The 23,007-nt window shown below is 41.8% G+C and overlaps 1 protein-coding gene across 3 annotated transcripts in view; it reads left to right on the top strand.

The window, feature by feature from the left end:
- The first annotated feature begins 1,086 nt into the window (after nucleotides 1–1,086).
- HNRNPD (heterogeneous nuclear ribonucleoprotein D) overlaps nucleotides 1,087–23,007 on the top strand; it is a 26,761-nt gene continuing 4,840 nt past the window's right edge. For 2 of the 3 annotated variants that reach the window (XM_045018879.1, XR_006579771.1), the window contains exons 1-7: nucleotides 1,087–1,461; nucleotides 4,008–4,064; nucleotides 15,354–15,522; nucleotides 17,429–17,590; nucleotides 18,630–18,761; nucleotides 19,943–20,042; nucleotides 20,135–20,281. In XM_045018879.1, the coding sequence (XP_044874814.1) occupies nucleotides 1,262–1,461; nucleotides 4,008–4,064; nucleotides 15,354–15,522; nucleotides 17,429–17,590; nucleotides 18,630–18,761; nucleotides 19,943–20,042; nucleotides 20,135–20,281 (967 nt within the window). In that variant the 5' untranslated portion in view covers nucleotides 1,087–1,261. The remainder of the gene's footprint in view (nucleotides 1,462–4,007; nucleotides 4,065–15,353; nucleotides 15,523–17,428; nucleotides 17,591–18,629; nucleotides 18,762–19,942; nucleotides 20,043–20,134; nucleotides 20,282–23,007) is intronic. The other variant, XM_045018881.1, reaches the window with a different exon arrangement.

Below are 23,007 nucleotides of genomic sequence, written 5' to 3'. Positions count from 1 at the left end.
GGCTTTTAACAATGCATTGGTTTTTTACACTTTTTTTTTTTGAGAAACAACTTCAAAATGTTTTTAAAAATTCAGTGGAGAAGGGGGGAAGCAAGTTCTAAGCCATGAGTGGTGTGTCTCAGCTAACGGAAGAACTTTATGAAACTGAATGCAATAGTTTTTCAAAACCTACTTACCCTTTTTCCTACCAGTTTTCCTAAGGACCTCTTCCTCTTTCCAGGACTAACATTCCCTTTTGAAGGGGGTAGGAATTTTTCTTCCTCTCTAAGGCAATCCTTTTACCTCTACTCCATTAGCCATAGGACTGGCTGGACGGGTAAGTTCATTATTTACCTTTCAAAACAAAGGTGCCTAGAGCTGCTATTCTTCATTTCCTGCCCTAGAGCATAGGGGCACAATCCACCTCCAATGCTGAGCTGTGGTGGGGGAGGGGGCTTTGCCTGCCTCTTAGGACAGGGCTAAGGGGTCATTACTTGTGTGTGTATAAAGGACACCAGGGCTATGCCAATCAGCGCCTATACAATGTCTGGGGCCCAGGTAGGGTGACCAGATGTCCCGATTTTATAGGGATGGTCCTAATATTTGGAGTTTTTTCTTATATAGGTTCCTATGACCCTAGCCCTGTCCTGATTTCTCACGCCTGCTATCCGGTCAGCCTAGGGCTGCCCAGGCCTGGTGGGGGTCTGCTGGACCCCGCCCAGCGGAGCCCTGCACTGGGCGCGGCCCGACCAGGTAGCTCAGGGAAGGGGCGTAATTAAGCTTCCCCCGCCACCTCTGCTCGCTGCCGCCCAAGCTGCCTCAGCCGAGCCAGGGCAGCTGCTGCCCCGCAGCTCCGTTGTCACCGGTCGCAGGGCTCGCTACCGCCGCTGCTTCACGGGACCCCGTCCCCAGGGCGGCTTAGCGCCCGTCTGCACTACGGGGGGGGCGGGGTACAGTAGCCTGTTGACGTCTCTCTGGCTCTTGAGCCGCTCTACCCACTCACTTCCTCTCTCTCGGTGGTTCAGGGACGGACGCAGTGTAGACACAATGGGAGGAAGGCGGGCTGGAGAAGGGACCGGGGTCACGTGATCTCCCTGCGTTCTTTCCGCCCGCCATTTTACGTTGGGGTTCGCGGCGGCGCCATTAAAGCGGGAGAAGGAAGCACAGCAGCTAGGTCCGCCGCCCGGCGTACGAGCCCTCGCGGTCTTAGCCGGCAGGCGGAAGCGGGCAGCCGCGCGCGCCGGTCTCGTGCTCGCCGCGGCTCCTCGGGCGCGGCAGCGTCATGTCGGAGCAGCAGTTCGGGGGGGACTCGGCGGCCGGAGCCGGAGGCGGCTCGGCGGAGCAGGCGGAGCAGCAGGAGGGGATGGCTGGGGCGGGCGGCGCGGAAGGGGGAGGCGGCGGAGGAGGAGGAGGAGGTGGCGGCGGCGGCGCGGAGTCGGAAGGCGCCAAGATAGACGCGAGCAAGAACGAGGAGGACGAAGGGTGAGTAACGGCCGCTCTGGGCGGGGAGGCGGCTCCCGGCCCGTTCCCCCGTTCCCCGGCCGCGCGGTGGGGTTTCCTGCCGAGCCCCGCAGTGACAGCCCCGGCCCGCGGGCAGTTTGCGCGGGAGCCCCGTGTGCCTGTGGCGGGGCTGCCTGTCCCCGCCCGCAGCTCGGCGGCAGTAAAGCGCCTCGGGCCGCGTCGGGAGATGCCGCGCGATTGTCACCGCCCCTGCTCGGCCGGTTCCCTCGCAGAGCGGTGCAGGGAGACGGCGGCTTAGTGCGCGTGCAAGCGGGAGACGAGGCGGGCTGGGGCGCTGTGGGCCGCCCTAGGGAAGTTCAGTAACTGCGCTACTGACCAGCCAGACGGCTCCCAGCTCCCGCTCACTCAGGTGTTGCCTTGCGGCGAGTGCTCCCCATAACTTCACTTCCACGAGTTGCAGGATCGAGCCCCTAAGCCTTAACCCCGTAGGCCCAGCAGGCTTTTCCCGCCCCGCAACCGCTAAAGGCACTTAGCCACCCTTCTGTCTGAGGACTTTTTACTCTGGCAGATCACGCCTAAGCTTGCTATCACTGAAAAGCTATCAGGCATACTTCTGGTTTCCAGTTTACTTTGTGCATTGACTGCATCAGTTACCGGCTAGTTCCGCTGTGAGCCGGGTTAGATAATGCAGTGCCGCTGTACCTGAGTCTTGTTGCAATTGTGGATGATACCGTAATAAGACTGACTAATCTCAGGTTGACAGTGTTTAAGTGACTGCTCAGGGTCCCACCGTTAGGTACTGGCAGAATGGAATCCAGGAGTTCCTACTTAATGTGCTCTCTCAGCTAGTGTTGTGAACTATTGGTATTCCTCTAACCCAGGGGTTCTCAAACTTTTGTACTGGTGACCCCTTTCACATAGCAAATCTCTGTGTGCGGACCCCCCCCTTATAAATTGAAAACACTTTTTTAATGTATTTAGCACTATTATAAATGCTGGAGGCAAAGCAGGGTTTAGGATGGAGGCTGACAGCTCATGACCCTCCCCCCCATGTAATAATCTCGTGACCCCCTGAGGGGTCCTGACCCCCAGTTTGAGAACCCTTGCTCTAACCCATCTTCCCCACACCTTTATGTTAGTTTATACTCTGACAGGTAAACTACACTTGAGCCATCAACAGCTCCCAGTCTCCTTTTTCTGAAACCCCCTTCCCCTATCTCACCCAGCTCAAAATGTGGTATTTTCACATTTATTGCTGCCTTTAGCTTTAAAGGAGGTAATTATAGTATCTAGTGTGAAGTATACATTGAATCCCTATTTTAGCGTTTTATGCTCTGCTTATCATTGTAGTTCCTTCTACAAAAAGTTAATAGCAACTGCAAAGTCTTTAGTGGACTTCATGGATTCTGACTCTTCTCAGGATAAAAACTCTGCCTGGAGTATTTTTGCTTTTGTTTTTAGGCTTTTATTCTCAGTTTTTAGGAAACAGAAGTGGCATCTTAACTTAGCCAATCTGTTGTCTGTCCTTCAGTTACATCTGTTTTTCATTGCTGCCTGAAATAAGAATTTACTGCTTTTTTCACTTGTAAGCCATACAGCGGCAACCCAGCAAAAGTTAAATGGATTATATTTCTCCTTGTGTCTCAACAGGAGTATTTGCTAAATTCTAATTGCACCATCTTTATTGTTGGTGATGGTACATAAGCCAAAAAGAACTTAGTTTTTATTTTGTTTTTAATTGATTTTACGGGGCTTGTAATATGGAACCTTACAATGCCATTAGCTATTTTTCAGAATAGAATTGCACTCCAAAATTTGTACTGTTCAGAACACTTAAGTTAAGAGTGTTCAAACCTATAGTTAAATCTAGATTTAGGGTCTGTGTGGATTGAGTGGTTGAGATTTGGTTGTGGTTAGGTAACACTTATTAAGTAACCATAACTCTTCCTAATCAAGACAAATCTTTAATCCATATTTAGGCTTGTAAATCAGTGGCCTATATTTCAGAACGGGGAGCCCGTTGCTGCTCTTGTTGGAGAGCATCTACTCAGTACTTCTGGAAAATCAGGCTGCTTCTGTTTAGGTACCTAACTGTAGATAGACATTGATGTTGGAAAAATTTAGCCAATGATTCTAGTTGGTGAACAAAAAATTAGTCTTTGGGAAGGTGATATAAACATTAAGAAACTAAACCATAACAGAAGTGCAAGATTTTTAGTTGTATTACCAAGTGTGATACTATGGCATGCGCATAATTTATTACTGAGATGCAGTCTTGAGCTGTGAACTTCCATCTATAGCTTATTGATAGGGTACTCTGCAATTGCTGTTTTAGCTTGTTTTTCCCTGTAATGTTTTTGGCCCCTTTGCTGGTATCATTTTAATGGCTGCTCTGGGCCCTTGCTCATCTTCAAGTTGTTTAGACATTTAAACATCTGTGCTTGATAGCTAGATACAGTGATTTACACTAAAGCTTATAAAAAGTATAAATAAGTTAAAATTGTAATCCTAACAAATGCTGAAAATTGAATTTTGATCAGTTACTGTATTGGTTGGTTGTTCTCTAGCAATTCAAACTCCTCCCCATGGCTTTCTGAAGCGGCAGCGCCACAGCGGGAAGAATGGTAAAACTTTACATTTATTTCTAAATGCTCAAGGGCTCTGATAGCAATAAATTGAAAAGCATTTTGGGGGGCACCTGTCTGGCTTGTGCCACTAACTGGCAACTTTTAATCCCCAGGACAAATTCCCGGTGGTTATTGCTTAAATATATAATAGGATATATGACCTGCAAAACTAAAATTTTGTATGTGCAGGGTCTAATGTATAGGCTTAAAAAATTGTGTTACTTAAATGGCTTGTGTTCTATGAGTATGTAACTACCAGTTAGTCAAACAAGATGCACTGTATTAGTGTTCCTTTATATTAATGGAGAAATATCTAAATATTGACTGAGTGTTGTTAAATGGATATAATGTCCTTCTGATTTTCATCCTAATGCATTTACATTTTTCATTTCCAAGTAAATTGAAGTGAGGTTTACTGAAAGTAAATCTTTTGTTTTAAATAGTAGAAAGTGGTGGATTATAAGAGCCATCCTCTTGGAAGAGGCAAAGATCTTACTGAATGTACTGTAACCAAAGGTTCTTAGATTGCTTATGTGAAAATATTCTTAGTAAAGTCAGCCCTTAAATCTTTAGAAGACAACTGCTAATGCTTGGTGTGAGATGAGCAAATCTACCAATTTTTAACTAACATTTAATTTTAAAGCTTGCGTTGAATTAGTAATATTTAGCATAATATAAGGTATGCTAAGTATCTCATTAAAGTTTACCTTTAACTAGTAATTGAAATTAAAGGCATCCAAAGTACCTTTAAAGTAAACAGTTTAAGTATACCTTCCAGAAATGTTAAATATGCTGATCTTTTTTAAATTAGGCACTGAGTACTCACCCTTCTGTTACCCTTCTTTCTGTTTCTGTACACAAGCAATAGACCAGGATTCATTGAAGCTTAGTCCTAAATATGTTTGTGATCTCCAGTACAGTCAAACTCTGCAGCAAGATACTTTTGTCTTAAGTACCCTTACTCTTAAGAATAGCCCCTCCCCTCCTGGGGGTGACATACCAGTCAAATGGTAGAGTAGAAGACAGGCCTGTTGGGTGAGGATAACTTCCCTATGGCAGATCTGTCTCCCGCCTTCTGCAAACATGCTTGGAAGCCTCCTGATTTCCCTCCCTGCCTCCACAATGGCTTGACTGAGAGCAGGGAGAGAAATCAGAAAAAATATTTTTTCCCCTTTAAAAACAAAAACAAACTTCAAACACTTTGGCATTGGCAAAGTAAATATTTACATACAGTATCTTGCTGTTTTCCTTTGACTTAGTTTTGAATTTTATAACTTAAAAGTTCACAACTGTCATTTCTGCCATGTCCTTGCTGTCTAATGCATGCTCAGTTGAGGGTTGGGACTAGGTTGTGGATGAGGTTTTGTGGAGGGTCGTGATTTTCAGCCTAGACTTTAAGAGTAACTTTTCTGAATGGTGTCAGAACGTACTAGGTAATGCTTGCACTGTAACGTTGCATTAATTCCCTCAGCCTCAGGATGTTGTTGATCTAGTCTCCCAGAACAGAGGAGGACCCAAGTACCAACAGTTTCTGCAGAATTTAAGCTTTCCTCTAAGCCAGTTCTACATATGGAAGGCTTTGTTGGTAAATGTATTCCAGTCCCTTACTTCCCCTGAGCAAAATTAGTTATAGGTCCAAAAGTTCAGTTTTGCCAGTGTAACCGTGTGTATATTAAGGGTTTTTGCCAGTATTGTTATGTGTGTCACTCGCAAATCAAATTTCTCACCACCATAGCTATTCTTGCAAAAGTTTGTAGTATAGATCTGGCCTTAGTTTTAAACTCTTGCAGTTGTGACAGTAACCTTCCAAATGTCATCTGGTTGTAAACTGATGAAGTATTGTTTTACCAAGTCTGTAGGCACAATTAAAGGGAGCTTGTAAACTTCAAATTTTGAAATTCACTACATTCTCAAAATTTCACTTCCTGATAGAACTTCCTTTAAATAGTAAATAAAAATAGAACTTCAGAAGGGCTCTTCTGCTCCCCCATTTACACAGCTGCCTTTTTTCCAGCAGGGATACACAGAGGAGAAATTGTCCATAAACAAGTACTGTCAGATGCACCAAGTTATTTAATCAAAAAATATGTGTTCTCTAACTTTTTTACATAAATTAAGCATTCCAAATAACTAGTAGGTTTAAAGACTTCCTGAGATTTTTTTCCTCAAGATGACTGTTCCTTTAACAAGAGTCATCAGTTTTGCTGATACTCAAAACCTTGGGTACAGAACTGAATCTCTCAAGTAGCATGTCCTCTTCACATTACTGCTTGAGCAAGATCAGAGCAAAAGCAGAGGCAAGCATTGTGGATATACTCGAATGGGAGAATGATCCAAGGGGAAAAGCTGGGGTTGGTGAAGTTAGAGTAGCAGAGACCAAACCTGCCACAGACACACCTGCTGTTGAGGTGGGAGTAGAGACCAAAAACTGATTTCCCTTCCAGCATCTTTAAATTTATAAGTCTCCACTAGTCAGAAGTGATTAATATTTAAAAAAGAAAAACCCACCTTCCAAGAAGAGGTCAGGAACAGTCCCTGGCAAAAATATAGCATATACATCAGATTTCAGTGGGTGCTATGTATGTTGAAATATTTTGATTAAGGCTTGCTTACTCTTTGTCATGTGGTGTAATTATGAAAACTTATATCTTCTTACCTATTTGCCTGTATATGTTAGACATCTTGGTTTGTAAACTTAGTGCCTCAATGACTATGCTTTTCTTACCCTAGAGTTTTGGAGTTTGAGTATGTTCTGAATTATTTGGCTACTGATTGACAGTCATAAACTCAGCCTTTAAAGGTAGATCCGTCACCTTATTAGCTCTGTCTCGTCTCCCCCCCCCCCACTCTTTTTCCAGTTATTTGCTCCATATTTTCTGCCTTTTTTTCCACTTCTGTACAGCTTTGAGTCTCCAATCCTTATATGGTTTCTGGGATCTCTTCTCTGTAAAGGTTTCATGACATTGTAACCCTTCTTCTTAGAGCTAGAAAGACGTGGCTTCCTCTATGCCCTGTAAATGCTGCTTCTGTGATCTGAAACTTTATGGGAGGGAGTGCTCAGTGGTTTGAGCATTGGCCTGCTAAACTCAGGGTTGTGAGTTCAAACCTCAAGGGGACCATTTAGGGAACTGGGGTAAAAATCTGTCTGGGGATTGGTCCTGCTTTGGGCAGGGGGTTGGACTAGATGACCTCCTGAGGTCCCTTCCAACTCTAATATTCTATGATTCTATGATACATTCAACAGTGACTGGCTGCAGTGGTTGTCACCCATGTGAATTGGCTGGCCCCCAAAATCTTTGTTATAGCTTTCTCATTTCAATTCATATTGAAAGTAAGCTCCTGAAGTCTAAATTCAGAGTATAGTCTTGATTTGTAGTCAAGGTCTCTGAGCATGCCTCATGTTATCCACTGAACCACTACTGTGAGGGTGCATTACCTGGGAATTAGTGACTATGTAGGAAGAGGTGATGATCCAAGTTTCTACAGAGGATTGGTAACACCAAACCACAAGCTGATTACTAGGGCCCTACCAAATTCACAACCATGAAAAACATGTCATGGCCCGTGAAATCTGCTCTTTTGTGTGCTTTTACCCTATACTATACAGATTTCATGGGAAAGACCAGCGTTTCTCAGATTGGGGGGGTCCTCACCCAAAAGGGAGTTGCAGTGGTATTGCTACACTTACTTCTGCGCTGCTTTCAGAGCTGGGTGGCTGGAGAGCGGCGGCTGTTGGCCAGCTGCCCAGTTCTGAAGGCGGTGCCCTGCCAGCAGCAGCACAGAACTAAGGGTAGCAATACCATGCCACCCTTACTTCTGCACTGCCTGATAGTGGCGGCTGCTGACTGAGGACCACACCATGCCATCCTTACTTCTGTGCTGCTGCTGGTGGTGGTACTGCCTTCAGAGCTGGGCTTCTGGCCAGCAGCCACCGCTCTCCACCACAATAACGTGACCACCCCACAACTCCTTTTTGGCTCAGGACCACTCCAATTACAACACTGAAATTTCAGATTTAAATAGCTGAAATAATGAAATTTATTATTTTTGAAATCTTATGACCGTGAAATTGACCAAAATGGACTGTGCATTTGGTAGGGCCATACTGATTACATAGGAAATGCTCTGCACTGAGGAAACTATTGATACTGTCATTCTTCCTAAAGGTATTTTAGAGGGTGTTTTTTTTTTTTTTTTTTTTAGGGAGTTTGTCTTTCTTGTTCATTGGTCAGAGATTGTCAGTTTGGCTTTATTCAGCATATCCAGAGAATTTGTGTTGTGTGCGTTAGTGAGTTGGTTTGATACTGCATTTTTCTCTAGTAATTTGCCTAGGCAATGCCCTTCTGAAGAGATTCCACTTTTCCAGAGGCCATATTGCTAACATTGTTCATTGTTAAGGCTACATTTATGTCATGGTGGTCATAGAAGTCAGGGAAGCTGTGATTTCCAGAAACCTCCATGACATTCTCTGCTTCAGCCTCAGGGGTTATTGGACTCTGGAGCTGGCAGCCAGCGGGGTCCTGGCAGGGTTCCAGCAACAGGCAATAGCCTCGTGCGTGCGCAAGGTGGGATGCGTCGGGCGAGTGGTTGGGGGTGTTCTGTTTTTTCCTTGGGAAATATGGTCACCCTGCAGCTCCCAGCTTCCATGGGGGGAGAGGGGGGGGCTGCAGTTTCCAGATACTGTGGCCAGAGGGGGAACCCCACAGCTTCCAGCCACCATGGTGGTGGGAGAAACCATGAAGCCACAACAGCGAAAGTTACAGACAGGTCACAGCTTTCGTGAATTGTTATTTATTGTCCGTGACATGTCTGTGGATTTTACTAAAAATAACTATGACAAAGTCTTAACCTTATTTATTGTACCTATAAAATATATTCCTGCAGTCTCTTTCATTGGCAGTGAAGGCTTTTCTGCCTTATTAATCTTATGAAATTGTTCCATTCTTACATTACTGCATCACAGGCTACTATATACATTACTGGCTACCTATATATACCCACCGTACATCAGGGTGGTTATATACAGAAGTCCATTCCATAGCTAGCATAAAGTCTTTTAAACTCTGTGGTGCTGTCTAATTCCACTCAACTTTAACATCTGGGTTTATAAAGGCCTCATTTCCCCCAGAGATGCTAAAGACCTTTAGCTCCCATTGACCTTCAGTTGGTAGTGTGGGTACTCAGCATGTGTGTGTTTAAAAAAATACCAAAAAAACCACCCCTGTTTATATTCTCTGGAACTTCAACATGCACGTTGCCACTTCTAAAACCCAATGTTGTGTAACTGAGAATTTTTACAAATACAAAATATCCTGGACTTTGGCTGGTGGGAATAATGTACTTTTTTTAGATAAATCCTGTGAACCGTTCCAGTTGTATTCCTACCAGATACCACCTGTGAATCACCACAGTTAAGATCAGTTCAGGTGCTCAAGCTGGTTGTGGTGGTACTTCTCTCCCAGTTTGGCTGATAGAGCTAGTCTGGCTTTTGAGGCATATTGAGGAAGCAGAAAGACTTTACATACTTTTGAAGAGAAGGGACTCGATGGGGCTGGGTATGTGTGTTATGACACAACACAGACAGACATCTGGTACTGCCACTAAATGCCTATTTTAAAAAAGAAAATTAATCATCTTTACAAAATTTGTTTTTCTTTTTAACACAGAGTTTTTATACCAAGGGAAAGGAGCCATAGCCCCCAAGAAGTCCTCTAGGGAATTTATTGTTGCTGTTGATTTTAAGTGGAAGATTTTTAGATACTACAGTGATGCGCAGCAGTATAAAATCCTACAATAGATGGCTGTTAGCACTTGAGTTGGAAGTTGGTTGATTTTGCTGGGTAGATTGACGTGAGCTCTTGCCTACCCAAATAACATTAGTGACTGGGATGGGTTGTACCAGCAGCATCAAGCTCATGTCATTAGTGGATTTTTCCCAAGGCTTCCCATATTTAATCTATTTTAAATAGAGCATTTCATACTGTGTATTTCTCTGTCAATAATTCAATAACTTTGTATTACAAAATTAACATGGAATGCATAGCATAATTATCCATTCCAACACTTCAGAAAATCATTTTAATAACCAACTTAAACTGTTCTGAGTCCTTAAGATGGATCTCAAGTGAAATTCACTTTTAAATGAGTGTACACAGTTAAAATCTTTTAAATTCAAACAGCTAACTTTAATTTTGAAATAGCATAATGGGGGGAGATATGTGTAGTGTTCATCTGATATCCTATGTAGCCAAAGGGAATCCTCACAGTGGCAAAAATAAGGTAGATCTGGGTATTTTCACTGCTCATCAAACATAATATTTAAACACTGAGAGAAATACAAAAGCTCAGATTCTAGGGAATCCAAAAGTAAAACACTCCTTTGAAAGTGGGAAATTTAAAAACCCAAGTTGCTACTCTTTTATGAAAGAGTAAATACCATGTTAACTTCAGTCTTCAATAGACATACACCTCTACCCCGATATAACGCTGTCCTCGGGAGCGGAAAAATCTTACTGCGTTATATCGAACTTGCTTTCATCCGCCGGAGTGCGCGCGCGCGCGCACACACACACCCCGGAGCGGTGTTTTACCACTTTATATCCGAATTTGTGTTATATCGGGTCACATTGTATCAGGGTAGAGGTGTACAGTGCATTTTGTCAAGTAGACAATCTTTTCTTACAACTTTTTAATGTTTAAAGTAGAGCTGTCAATTAATTGCAGTTAACTCACGCGATTAAAAAAATTGCAATTAATCGCACTTATAACAATAGAATACCAATTGAAATTTATTAAATATTTTTGGATGTTTTTGTACCTTTTCAATATTGATTTCAATTAGAACACATAATACAAAGTGCACAGTGCTCACTTTATATTACTATTTCTGATTACAAATATGTACTATAAAAATGATCAAAGAAATAGTATTTTTCATTTCACCTCATACAAGTACTGAAGTGCAGTCTCTTTATCCTGAAAGTGTAACTTACAAATGCAGATTTTTTTTTTGGTTACATAACTGCACTCAAAAACAAAACAGTGTAAAACTTTAGAGCCTACAAATCCACTCAGTCCTACTTCTTATTCTGCCAATTGCTAAGACAGATACGTTTGTTTACATTGACAGAAGATACTGCTGCCTGCTTCTTATTTACAATATCACCTGAAAGTGAGAACAGGTGTTCACATGGCACTTTTGTAGCCGGCGTTGCAAGGTATTGACATGCCAGATATGCTAAATATTTGTATGCCCCTTCATGTTTCGGCCACCATTCCAGAGGACATGCTTCCATGCTGATACTCATTTAAAAAAAAAAAGTCAATTAAATTCGTGACTGTACTTTGTTGGGGGAGGAGAACTGTATTTCTCTGCTCTGTTTTACCTGCATTTTGCATATATTTAATGTTATAGCAGTCTCAGATGATAACCCAGCACATATTCGTTTTAAGAACACTTTCACAGCGGATTTGACAAAATGCAAAGAAGGTACCGATGTGAGATTTCTAAAAATAGCCACAGCACTTGACCCTAGGTTTAAGAATCTGAAGTGCCATCCAAAATCTGGGAGGGACGAGGTGTGGAGCATGCTTTTAGAAGTCTTAAAAAAGCAACACTCTGAAGCGGAAACTGCAGAACCCAAACCACCAAAAAAATAGAATCAACCTGCTGGTGGCATCTGACTCAGATGATGAAAATGAACATGCATCAGTCCGCACTGCTTTGGATCATTATCAAGCAGAACTCATCAGCATGAAAGCATGTCCTCTGGAATTGTGGTTGAAGCATGAAGGGACATATGAATCTTTAACGCATCTGGCACGTAAATATCTTGCAACACCAGCTACAACAGTTCCATACGAACGTGTGTTCTCACTTTCAGATGACATAGTAAACAAGAAGTGGGCAGCATTATCTCCTGCAAATTGTAAACAGTCTTGTTTGTCTGAGTGATTGACTGACCAAGAAGTAGGACTTGAGTGGACTAGTAGGCTCTAAAGTTTTACATTGTTTTATTTTTGAATGCAGTTTTTTGTACATCATTCTACATTTATAAATTCAACTTTCATGATAAAGAGATTACACTACAGTACTTGTATGAGGTGAATTGAAAAATACAATGTTTTTGTTTTTTACAGGGCAAATATTTTTTATAAAAAATATAAAGTGAGCACTGTACACTTTGTATTCTGTGTTGTAATTGAAATTAATATATTTGAAAATGTAGTAAACATCCACAAATATTTAAAATAAATGGTGGTATATTGTTTAACCGTGTGACTAATCATGATTAATCACGCGGTTAAACAAATTAATCACAATTAATTTAACTGCTTGACAACCCTAGTTTAAAGATATTACAGTAGGTTAGAGTACTTCAACATCTTTTAAGAGCCAAAAATGCTAGCCACGCTAATGGCCTATCTTAATCTAAACAGTATTGCTATGCTTATTTTATGGAAGTAGACATAGAATGTTTGATTTGTACTGTAAGTTTTCCAGTTATTTAACCTTTTTCATGGGCATAATGATATGAGGGAAGGTTTTGGTAAGTTTGCATTGCTATAATTTGCTCATTTGAGTCCTGTAAACGTGTTGTCTTTTTCTTTCCTTGCTTCACGCAGCAAAAAGTTACCCAAATAGTTTGTTGGGAAGTCTTATTCCCCAACATGCCATAGATATATAACCCTAAGCCTTTTCTTTTTGTTATAAAAACCTTGAAAACTTGAAGAAATTATCCTGTAAATGTACCCTCCTAAATCAGTGCTACTCAGACTGAGGCTTGTGAGCTGCAAGTGGCTCTTTAATGTGTCTCCTGAGGCTCTTTGCAGCACATGATATTAAAACACTGGGTGATTTGATTATTAACCAATAAGGATGCTTTTACTATGTTGTTAACCAGTTATAGTTGATAAAATAATTTTGCAGTGAGAATAATATATATAAAAATGGAAAATAGAGTTTACACTACTGGGACTGTTTTAGGTAATGTTAGTTGCTAATTGACTCCTGAGCCACTGAAGTCTGAATATCGGTGTTTTAAAGCATCTCTGGAGCGTAGAGCACTTCTTAGTGTCTGTCACCACTAATGTGGTGGTGCAACACTCAGTTGCCCAACTAATCGCATCATATTTGTCTTGAAAGCGCTAATCCTGGGAAGGACTTCTAGTACTCTGCGGTAGAGAGCAAAGGCTATTGGAATAATATGTGAATGGATGGAGAGGAGTGGGTCTGCTGGGGATTAATTCAGAATGTGTTTTTTGGTTGTTGGAGGAGGGGGAATATGTTGTAGTCGCTGGTGTTACGCATGTAACATCTGCAGGCTGAAGCCACTCTGTGTCCACTGCAATTGCATAAGGATTAGATAAATCTGTCAAAAGTCTATGCATTCCTAAGGCCATGACTAACTTGGCAAGACCTGGAAGGGAACAGCCTTGATGGTCTGATCTGTATGAGCAGTTTTGATTTTAAAAAGGTCGTCTGGCATATAGTGATGTGACATAACTCATGCTATAGATGTGCTGGTATATATTTTTTAAAGTGACTTTCTTCACATGTGTAACATAGAGGAGTTTGGATTTATCTGGTGTGCAGAGGAACATTCTAGGGCAGGGGTGGGCAAACTTTTTGGCCTGAGGGCCACATCTGGGTGGGGAAATTGCATGCAAGGCCATGAGTGTAAGGCTGGGGCAGGGGGTTGGGGTGTGGGAGGGAGTGCAGGGTGTGGGAGGGGGTACAGTGTGCAGGAAGGGGCTCAGAGCAGGGGGTTGGGGCTCAGGAGACGGTGCAGAGTGCAGCGGGGGCTATGGGGAGGGGCTTGGGGTGTGGAGTACTGGAGGGGTTCAGAGGGCTCTGTGCGCTACCCTCCCCTGCAGGTACCTCCCTTGAAGCTCCCATTGGCTGCAGTTCCCTGTTCCTGGCCAGTGGGAGCGGCGGGGGAGTGCTTGGAGGCGAGGGCAGCACACTGAGCCCTCTGCCCCTCCTTCCCCAAGGGCCGCAGGGATGTGATGCCAGCCACTTCCAGCAGTGACACAGGACCTGCAATCCAAAGCCCTGTTGGGCTGGATCTGGCCCGCGGGCTGTAGTTTGCCCGCCCCTGTTCTAGGGATTTCTAGAATGAATACCAACTTGTGGAAGTACATTTTAGTTGAGGCAATGAAGAGAACTGGGTCTTGTAGGAAATGTCTTAGCAGATCTGGCTGGATCTTGTTTTCTCTTGTGATTTTTGGAGCCAAAATAAAGCAAAATTATTTTAAAATGATTCTTCACTTGAATGGGTACAAATAACATTTGTCTAATAGCTTTAGGAAAGATTCCATTCACAATTTCACTTGGTTAATTTAAGTTGACACACATAATAAAATGTTCCCTTTTTGAAGAGGTAAGATGTTTGGCCTTTTCACCCCTTATTTCCCAACTCTTTGCATTGGGAGAGTGACTTGATTCCAAACTATCTAGTGTACCACCATGTTTACAATTAAAATGAAAATCAAATTTAGATGAGCCTACCCACGTTACGTTGCATGACCAGTGTGATTGGGAAAACAATGGATTTACAACTTGTTTGGGCACTCATTTTGGAAAAAATACATGGCCTCATCAGTATATAATTTTATAAATTTAGTATTGGTCTTGGTCTGAGCACGTAACTTTACAGTCCTGTCCCAATACTACTTACTTCCCTTCTGTGTGAGTAGAGTAATTTGTCCCCAACCTGGTAGAGTGTTTGTCTAGGAACTTAAGTAGTGGCAAACCAGACATAGTTGTGCCTGTCCAGCCCAGACTGGCATATACGGCTCAGTGGGTAATCTGCACTTACTTTGTGCATTTATTTTGAAAAGTAACTATGGAATAATGACAACGTAATCAACATTTGATCCCCTGTGAGGCTGAGTGCAATTGAGAACAGAATGTGGTTCGAAGGATCTTTAGTGGTGGTGATCTGAAGTAGGAAGAATCCTCATTGTCTTCTCAGCCCCCACATTGAGTTTTGTAGGGCTGGCAGCTTAATAAGTCTTATTTGTAAACTAAATAAATGACAGACGCAAATATGGAACTCAAAATGTTACTTTTACATAGATTTTTCAGGGTATATTTGCACTTTTAGCAAATTTGTCCAGGACCACTTTCTGAAATGTAGAAGGATGATCAGATGTATAAAGGGGTATTGCTGATATCATACCAAAGTTCCCTAATTTGAAAAATGAGCTCTTATGGGGGGGGGGGAATCCTGTATATCAAATTTTAGAACAGATACTAACAAATTAATAATCTTGTCTTTACAGGAAAATGTTCATTGGAGGCCTTAGCTGGGACACTACAAAGAAAGATCTGAAGGACTACTTTTCCAAATTTGGTGAAGTCGTAGACTGCACTCTGAAGTTAGATCCTATCACAGGGCGATCAAGGGGTTTTGGCTTTGTACTTTTTAAAGAGTCTGAGAGTGTAGATAAGGTAGTGTTATTCTCTAATCTAATTAATTCATTTAACCTTTAAATGAACAGTAAAGAAACTCAGTAATAAGGCTTGTGTGTGCATCTTGTCTACATGATCTATTAAAAAGATACAGCTTTGAGAAGCAATATTTTTCCAGAGACTGCTTTTTTTTAATGATTTTACTTCAACCATCTAGCTGACCTGTCCAACTCATTGGCAGTGAACAGCATTTCTTGAAGTATGGTCTCATGTCCTTCATGGCAAGGAAATCGCTCTCAGCATGTCAGGCCTTAGTCCTTGTGCACACTACAGTGGTAGGTAGATGTAATCTGCTTTACATCGACCTAGCTATGGAAGTGTCTTCACTTACATTTGGTGCCCACTGACCTAAGTGCCTCTCAACGCCGATTTAGTAACACCACCTCCCCGAGCAGTGTAGAGTCATAGTCGTTGTAATTAAGTTGATGCAGTGTCAGTGTAGACACTGCATTGCTTACCTCAACTGTTACTGGCTTTCAGGAGCCATCCCACAATGCCCTGCGCTGACAATAGAATTGTTACAACGCTCCTGGTGAGGGGACACACTGCTGACACAAGGAGCCAGGTGTGCGCGCGCACAAGCGATTAAAAAACAGCAGTTGCTGTATGCCAACGTAAGTTAGGTTGACATTTTGTAGTGTAGATAAGACCTCAGACATTACAGTATTAAATGCTGTCGAAAAAACCTTAGATATCCATAGGGCCCTTCATTTCTGGTTTTTATCAAAAAATTCCTGGATTTTACAAAAGCTATTTGGTTTATACACCTCTACCTTGATATAACACTGTCCTCGGGAGCCAAAAAATCTTACTGAGTTATGTGGAACTTGCTTTGATCCGCCGGAGCGCGCAGCCCCACCCCCCCGGAGCGCTGCTTTACCGTGTTGTATCCGAATTCATGTTATATCGGGGTAGAGGTGTACTAATTTTCGCCTGAATATTGGATCATTCAAGTACCTGAAGATACAACTGTTAAGAAACTCCAATACATTGTTAGGTAGATGTTTGTTAATAAATTAAAAAGACAAGGTGAGTGAGGTAACATCTTTTATTTGGCCAACTTCTGTTGCTGAAAGTCAAGTTTTTGAGCTTCTCTGTCTATTGGCACTTCTCTCTTAATATCTTGGGACTAACGTGGCTACAACAACACCGTAGATGATAATAAATTAGTCTAAGTCTAAATGCGAGGCTCTGTTAAAGCAATGTAATTTAATGTTGTGAAAAATATACGCACATGCGTATGTACTATTAATGCACTGTTCCTCAAATAAACCACAGTTTTATACTGTTTTTGCACTCTTTCAGTACTCTTACTTTTCTCTATTTGTTGCCTGCCTGGTCCCACAATGTTTACCCTCAAATTTACCCAGGAAATGGAAGTCAACTTTTTGCACCAATTTTCACCCATTTTTATTTTTTGTAATAAAACTGATCGAGTTCTGGGAAATTTTTAACAATATAAAAAACAAAGGGCCTTGGATATCCAGTAATGTGGAACTGTGTGCTCAGCAAGAATATTGGCACTTACATGGTCTAAACAGATCCAGATGGCAGTTCGCAAACTGTAAAGGTAGAAGAAAGTGGTTTGATCTTTTTCAAACTTCCTTTTAGGGTGCCTTCTTTGAATACTGTGTCCTTAACTTTCTTTTATGGCACTCGGCTCCGAAGTGATAAGTGCTTAGATTAAGAGTTTGGGGAGGAAACACATAGTCATTGTATATTGGCCAATATTGCAGACCTGTTACTTGGTTATGCACTTGTAAAAGTGCTCAGTTTATGCCCATCTTTAGTTAATGCTGTGTCTTTAGCATTACACTTCACCAAAAACTGCAGTAAAGTATTTAGTTAGTTTGAAAAGTCAAAATGTTAACTTCAAATTTTGTAGGTCATGGACCAAAAAGAACATAAACTGAATGGAAAAGTGATTGATCCAAAAAGAGCTAAAGCCATGAAAACAAAAGAACCTGTTAAAAAGATTTTTGTTGGTGGACTATCTCCAGATACGCCTGAGGAGAAAATAAGGGAGTATTTTGGAGGTTTTGGTGAGGTATGTGACAAGCTATTTAATCCATTTTCATGTTGAGTAGCTTCTGACGTTGAAACATTCTAATTTTGACAGTGGTACTGCTTTAAAGCATGTTTCTAAAATGTTGAGGCTTAACATCACTTGCCTGGCCAGTGTATACTCTAGACCTAACTACAGAGTGTTTGAAACTTTTTAGACTAAGTGGGAATCTAATCTTGCTTTCTAAAGCAGTTCAGATTTGCCTTGAAAATGTTGTTCACCCAGTGGGCTAAGACCTTTTTTTTGAAAGGGGAGTAAAATACTTCTGCTTTATTTTCTAACTTTATCTTCATAGTAAATGTAGGCAAAAGTATCTTTTGTGCTTGTGCTGGTGAACCTCCATAAATTCTATAAAGCTGGCTTAAATGGCTGCCTATTCCCCACTGACCTGGCGAATCCTGCTAACATGAACCTTTCAGCCCACGTCAACACAACAGTCAAGAAACCTGGTCACCAACTAGTTGTGCTCTACCCTGATTACAAATGTAGTTCCACTTTGTAATGTACTGTGGACTTTAACTGGTCTGTGTTAAATTGGAACCTACTTTGTAACTTGGGTAAGGAGATATGTTGGACACTTCCTTACTTACATTGGTATATTTGCAGTCAAGTTCTTAAACTCAAGATCTAAAATTGTTCTTGTAACATGGTTGTAGTGCCAGGATTGGTAATATAGGTGCCATGAAACTGGAACAACATCTCCTGGAAATTAGAAATACTTGACTGAAAAATACTGTGAAACAAATCATGCGGATGTAATTATTGAAGACTCTTTAAACATGTAACTTAACTTTGAATGTGAACTTGAAATATATAGGTATATATTACTTTCACTTTCCGTGTATGGTGGGAGCAAAATGCCTGTGCATGGAAACTTGGTACCTGCATATATCGGTTAAATAAGTTCAGTTAACTAATAAGAGCTATGCAGATGTAACTTTGTGATTATCTGATTTTAAACCAAGTATGGAGGGTTGTTTGGTAAGAATGACATTGAAATATGCTAACTTGTTTTCACCAGGTGGAATCTATAGAGCTTCCCATGGACAACAAAACCAACAAAAGGCGTGGATTCTGCTTTATTACTTTCAAGGATGAGGAACCAGTGAAGAAAATAATGGAAAAAAAATACCACAACGTCGGTCTTAGTAAAGTATGTTAGTCTTACTAGAGGAATTTTAAATTGCTTGTTGTAACAGAGCACATAATTTCCTGTGTGTGGAATACATTAAGAGCTGCCTCCATTTTATTTGTGATAGTATCCTGGACATGTATGGTCTAGCTATACAAAGTATTTAGCTCATCAGTGTTTGTATTATATAAGCACCAAGTGTGCCTAGATTTTTTTTTGATGCATGTTGGGAACCATTGTTCATGTCTTCCTCTGGAACAGAGGCTCTGGGCCCTATGCCAGTCTTGCTTCCAGCAAGTTTGTGGTCTTTTCATTCAGCACACTCACTTATCCCCAAAGCCCTGAATTCCCACTGGTAGGGCTCAGTGCACCAACCTCTCCTCCCCTCTCTCCCTTCTCTTCTCCTGCCCTCCCCCCCCCCGGGGTGAGACTTATCCCTCATCTCCTTCAGGGCCCACCAGAGCCTCCTTTAAGAACCTTGGAATCTCTCCCTTCCACAGCCTTCTCTGCCCTCTTCTACCACATATACTTTATCTGTAATTTTGGAATGGATTGTTTCTTTGACTCAGTATCATACTTGCATCCTGGTTTAACTGTTCAACCACTTGGAAATGCTTTCTTGTTAGTAAAATACTTAAGTGGAGTATAAGCCAGTGAAAATTGTCTTAAACTGGTACTAAAGCAAAATGGAAACATGCTTACTAGCAGATCCTGGACTATATAGTTCAGAAATTGCATCACTTGTGTAAGTATGGCCAATAGCAAAAATAATGTAAAGATTAAAGCTTAAGTTTTGCATGATTGTTTATATACTGACAGCTGAGTTGAGCTTTCCGAATGTAACTGAGTAAAACTACTGATGCTTTCATAATTCAAATCTGGTCCAAACTTTCTAAGGCTATACAATCTGTAAATCAGAGGAAAAACTGAAGGATGGAAATACAATTTAATCTAAACAATTCCTTTAAGAATTGGTGTCTATGCCAGAAGTGATGAAACACTGAATTTTCACACACTATGAACTAGAGTAGGTAACTGTTTAGGTTGAAGTTATTTGTTTTTCATAAGTCTCCAGTGTGACTATTTTTGTATTCTACGTTCATCTCTTAACTAAAGTACTGACTTACAATCAATTGGCTATAAATTACTTTAAAGACTGCTTTTTTCCCAACTAGGTTTGATTTTAACTTTTGGTCTTCTAGTGTGAAATAAAAGTAGCCATGTCAAAGGAACAGTATCAGCAGCAACAGCAATGGGGAAGTAGAGGAGGATTTGTTGGGAGAGCCCGTGGAAGAGGTGGTGGTAAGTTTGTACTTACCTTTCTAAAATTAGTAAAAAGTTATCTATATTCTTTCAGTATTCTGATTTTTTGGCAATGTACTACTGTGCTTCAGGCCCCAGTCAAAACTGGAACCAGGGATATAGCAACTACTGGAATCAGGGATACGGCAACTATGGCTACAACAGCCCAGGGTACGGTGGCTATGGAGGATATGACTACACTGGTTACAACAACTACTATGGATATGGTGACTATAGCAGTAAGTACTGAGCTTTGTATATAAAGTGTTATCTGACTTCTGTTTTAAATTTGTACAGTGAGAAGGGATATCAGATGACTTAAAGTGCCCTACACAGGTATTTTAAATCATGTTTAGTGTTTAATCTCTTGGAAGCTGGAATCAAAAATATATCCATACTTGTGCTCACTCCCCTGATCTCATAGAAACCTGTTTTTTGGCTTGATCTTGAGTTTCTGACATTTAGTACTCATGGCAACAGTTGACCATATGTGTTGCTGGTATGCACATGGGATATGCAGGTTTTTTTCAGTGACTGTCCTTCATTTTGACGGCTTCTGTACATTCCCTCTTCTGTTATATGCCACTGCTGGTGTTGAACTGTGAAACGCCTTGAAAAGCTGTGCTCACTGGAAGATTCACAAGAGAGCTCGCCGTATTTTATAGGGAGTGCAACCTCCCAATTGCCTTCGATTATCTGTCACCACAGAGAGCAAATGGAACTTGCTTTTGTGTCCTCACACTAAATCTTCACTTAACCTACCCTCAATCTTTCTTTACTAGCTTTTAGTGTGGTATAGGTTAGTTCAGTGTAGATGACCCTTTCCTTAGCCTTTGTTGTGACTGTGTTGGGCCCTAATCCCTGAAGGGGCTTTAAGATTTTTACCCACTTTTGGTGCCTCCTGTGCCTGGGTGAAACCCATTTGGTAAAGCCAGAGTATGGTCTGTTGCACATTCATTTCATGCACCAGATGTGGGAGACGTGAGGTTCCAAGCTCATCTGGCTTCTCACTGCCCTACAGCCTGATATCTTGATGGGCCCATGAAGGCTACCAAGACCAGCCTCTGTGCTGAGATCCTCTGACATTGGAGCCAAGATGTTGGACTCAAGATGCACTGTGTCTTAATGTCAGCCTTAATGACACGTTCTACCATAGATTCAAGGTTATAATTTCCTCTGCTCTACTGGGAGCAGATCCCTCATTTGGCATTGAATACATCTAAAGTGGCACTGAAGACAAGATCAGTGCCTTCTACCAAGACCTCAATAGCCTTGTCACTAACTCAGGAGGGGTCAGCCTCAGTACCTGTTCCATGCTTGGCACTATTGCCAAGATAGTTTCTCTTTTTTTGTACTGTGACCCATGAGTCGCTTGAAGATTGTTGAGCGCCACTGTCACCTCTTCTGCACACTCCTCTGGAGCTAGATGTTCCAGCATCAGTTAACTTGGACTCCTTGCAGTTTAAATCCCCATAACTGCTGCCATCTTAGTGGAATGGGGTCCACTTGTTGACACTACTAGCCAGCTTAATGCTTGCTTTCCCGCAAAAGAGCAAGTGGGTATAAACTGGCCATCAATAAGTTTAGGCTTGTAATTAGACAAAGGTTTCTAACCATCAGAAAAGTGAAGTTCAGAGTTTTTTAGCCTGCTTTTTTGACATCCATTGTCCTTATTCTGCTGTGCTCACTTCTTCCATTTCTTAGAATTGTGAAATCTGTCATTTCATCATCACTTTCACCCAAGTTGCCTTCCACCTTCAGATTTGCAACCAATTCCTCCTTGTAGGTCACAATCCAAGTCTAAAATGGCTGTTTCCCCGGTTACTGCCTCTACTTTCTGAAACAAAAAAGTTTTCCCCAATAGATTGCAAAAAACTTACTGGAAATTTTGTGGTTTGCAGTATTTTTTTCAATAAATGTCTGAGTAGTTAGTCTCCCATTACTAGCAGGTGTGTTTTGGATATTTCTGTTCTTGAAATGCCTAATCCACCTCCCCTTCCTAATTTGATCCCTAGTTCCTTTCCCCACCCCCTTTATTTTTACCCAGAGAATTCCACTGGTCTGCCTCTAACCTCCTGCACCTCACAACAAGTGTATATGTTCTGATGTGTAATGCAATACCTCCTCCCTTTTCCCCTGCTTGTTCTTCTTGAACAATCTATACCCCTCAATAGCCGTATTCCAGTTATGAGATTTATCCCCCAAGCCTCTGATGCCAGTTGAGTAATTTAGCGTATGTACTAATACCTGTACTTGCATTTGTGTATAGATATCTATACAATGAGCAGATTCTCCCACTGATTTCCCTCTTGTTGTTCCTATGATCCTATTGTAATTTTCTGTGTCTTCTCCCCACTTTTCCTCCCCATCATCTAACCCTCTGTCAAAATTGCCTTTCTTAACCTTACCTGTGGGCTTTTGTCATCTGCCTCTTCTGTATTAAGGACAAACCCTACAGTCTCCAGGTTCCTTAAGGGATGGTGAATGCATTCATCCCTTCTTCCCTCCCCCCATTAGGGAGTCTCTGCCCTCATGGAACTTAAATCTTTTCCTAATGAAGCTAATAGGCCTTCTTTATGGACCTTTTGCTCAAGCCCAGTGGTTCTCAAACTTTTGTACTGGTGATCCCTTTCACATAGCAAGCCTCTGACACCCCCCTCCCCACCCCCCAGTATAAATTAAAAACACTTCATTATATATTTGACACCATTATAAATGCTGGAGGCAATGCGGGGTTTGGGGTGGAGTCTGACAGCTTGTGACCCCTCCATGTAATAACCTCATGACCCCCTGAGGGTCCCGACCCCCAGTTTGAGAGCCTCCTACTCAAGCCTCTCTCAAGCATCTATCCATCTAAACTACTTTCTTGATAGCAAATATGTCTGCTTAGTGTTTTGGTGGCTGCGCCACCTTGTACTGTGGTCAGCTAGGCCCCATCCCAGCTTCATGCCTTGGGTCTCTGATT

The sequence above is a fragment of the Mauremys mutica genome, chromosome 5, assembly GCF_020497125.1.
Source record: "Mauremys mutica isolate MM-2020 ecotype Southern chromosome 5, ASM2049712v1, whole genome shotgun sequence".
Lineage (NCBI taxonomy): Eukaryota > Metazoa > Chordata > Testudines > Geoemydidae > Mauremys > Mauremys mutica.
Note: the sequence above shows the minus strand (reverse complement) of the source record. Positions and strands in the feature narration are given on the sequence as shown.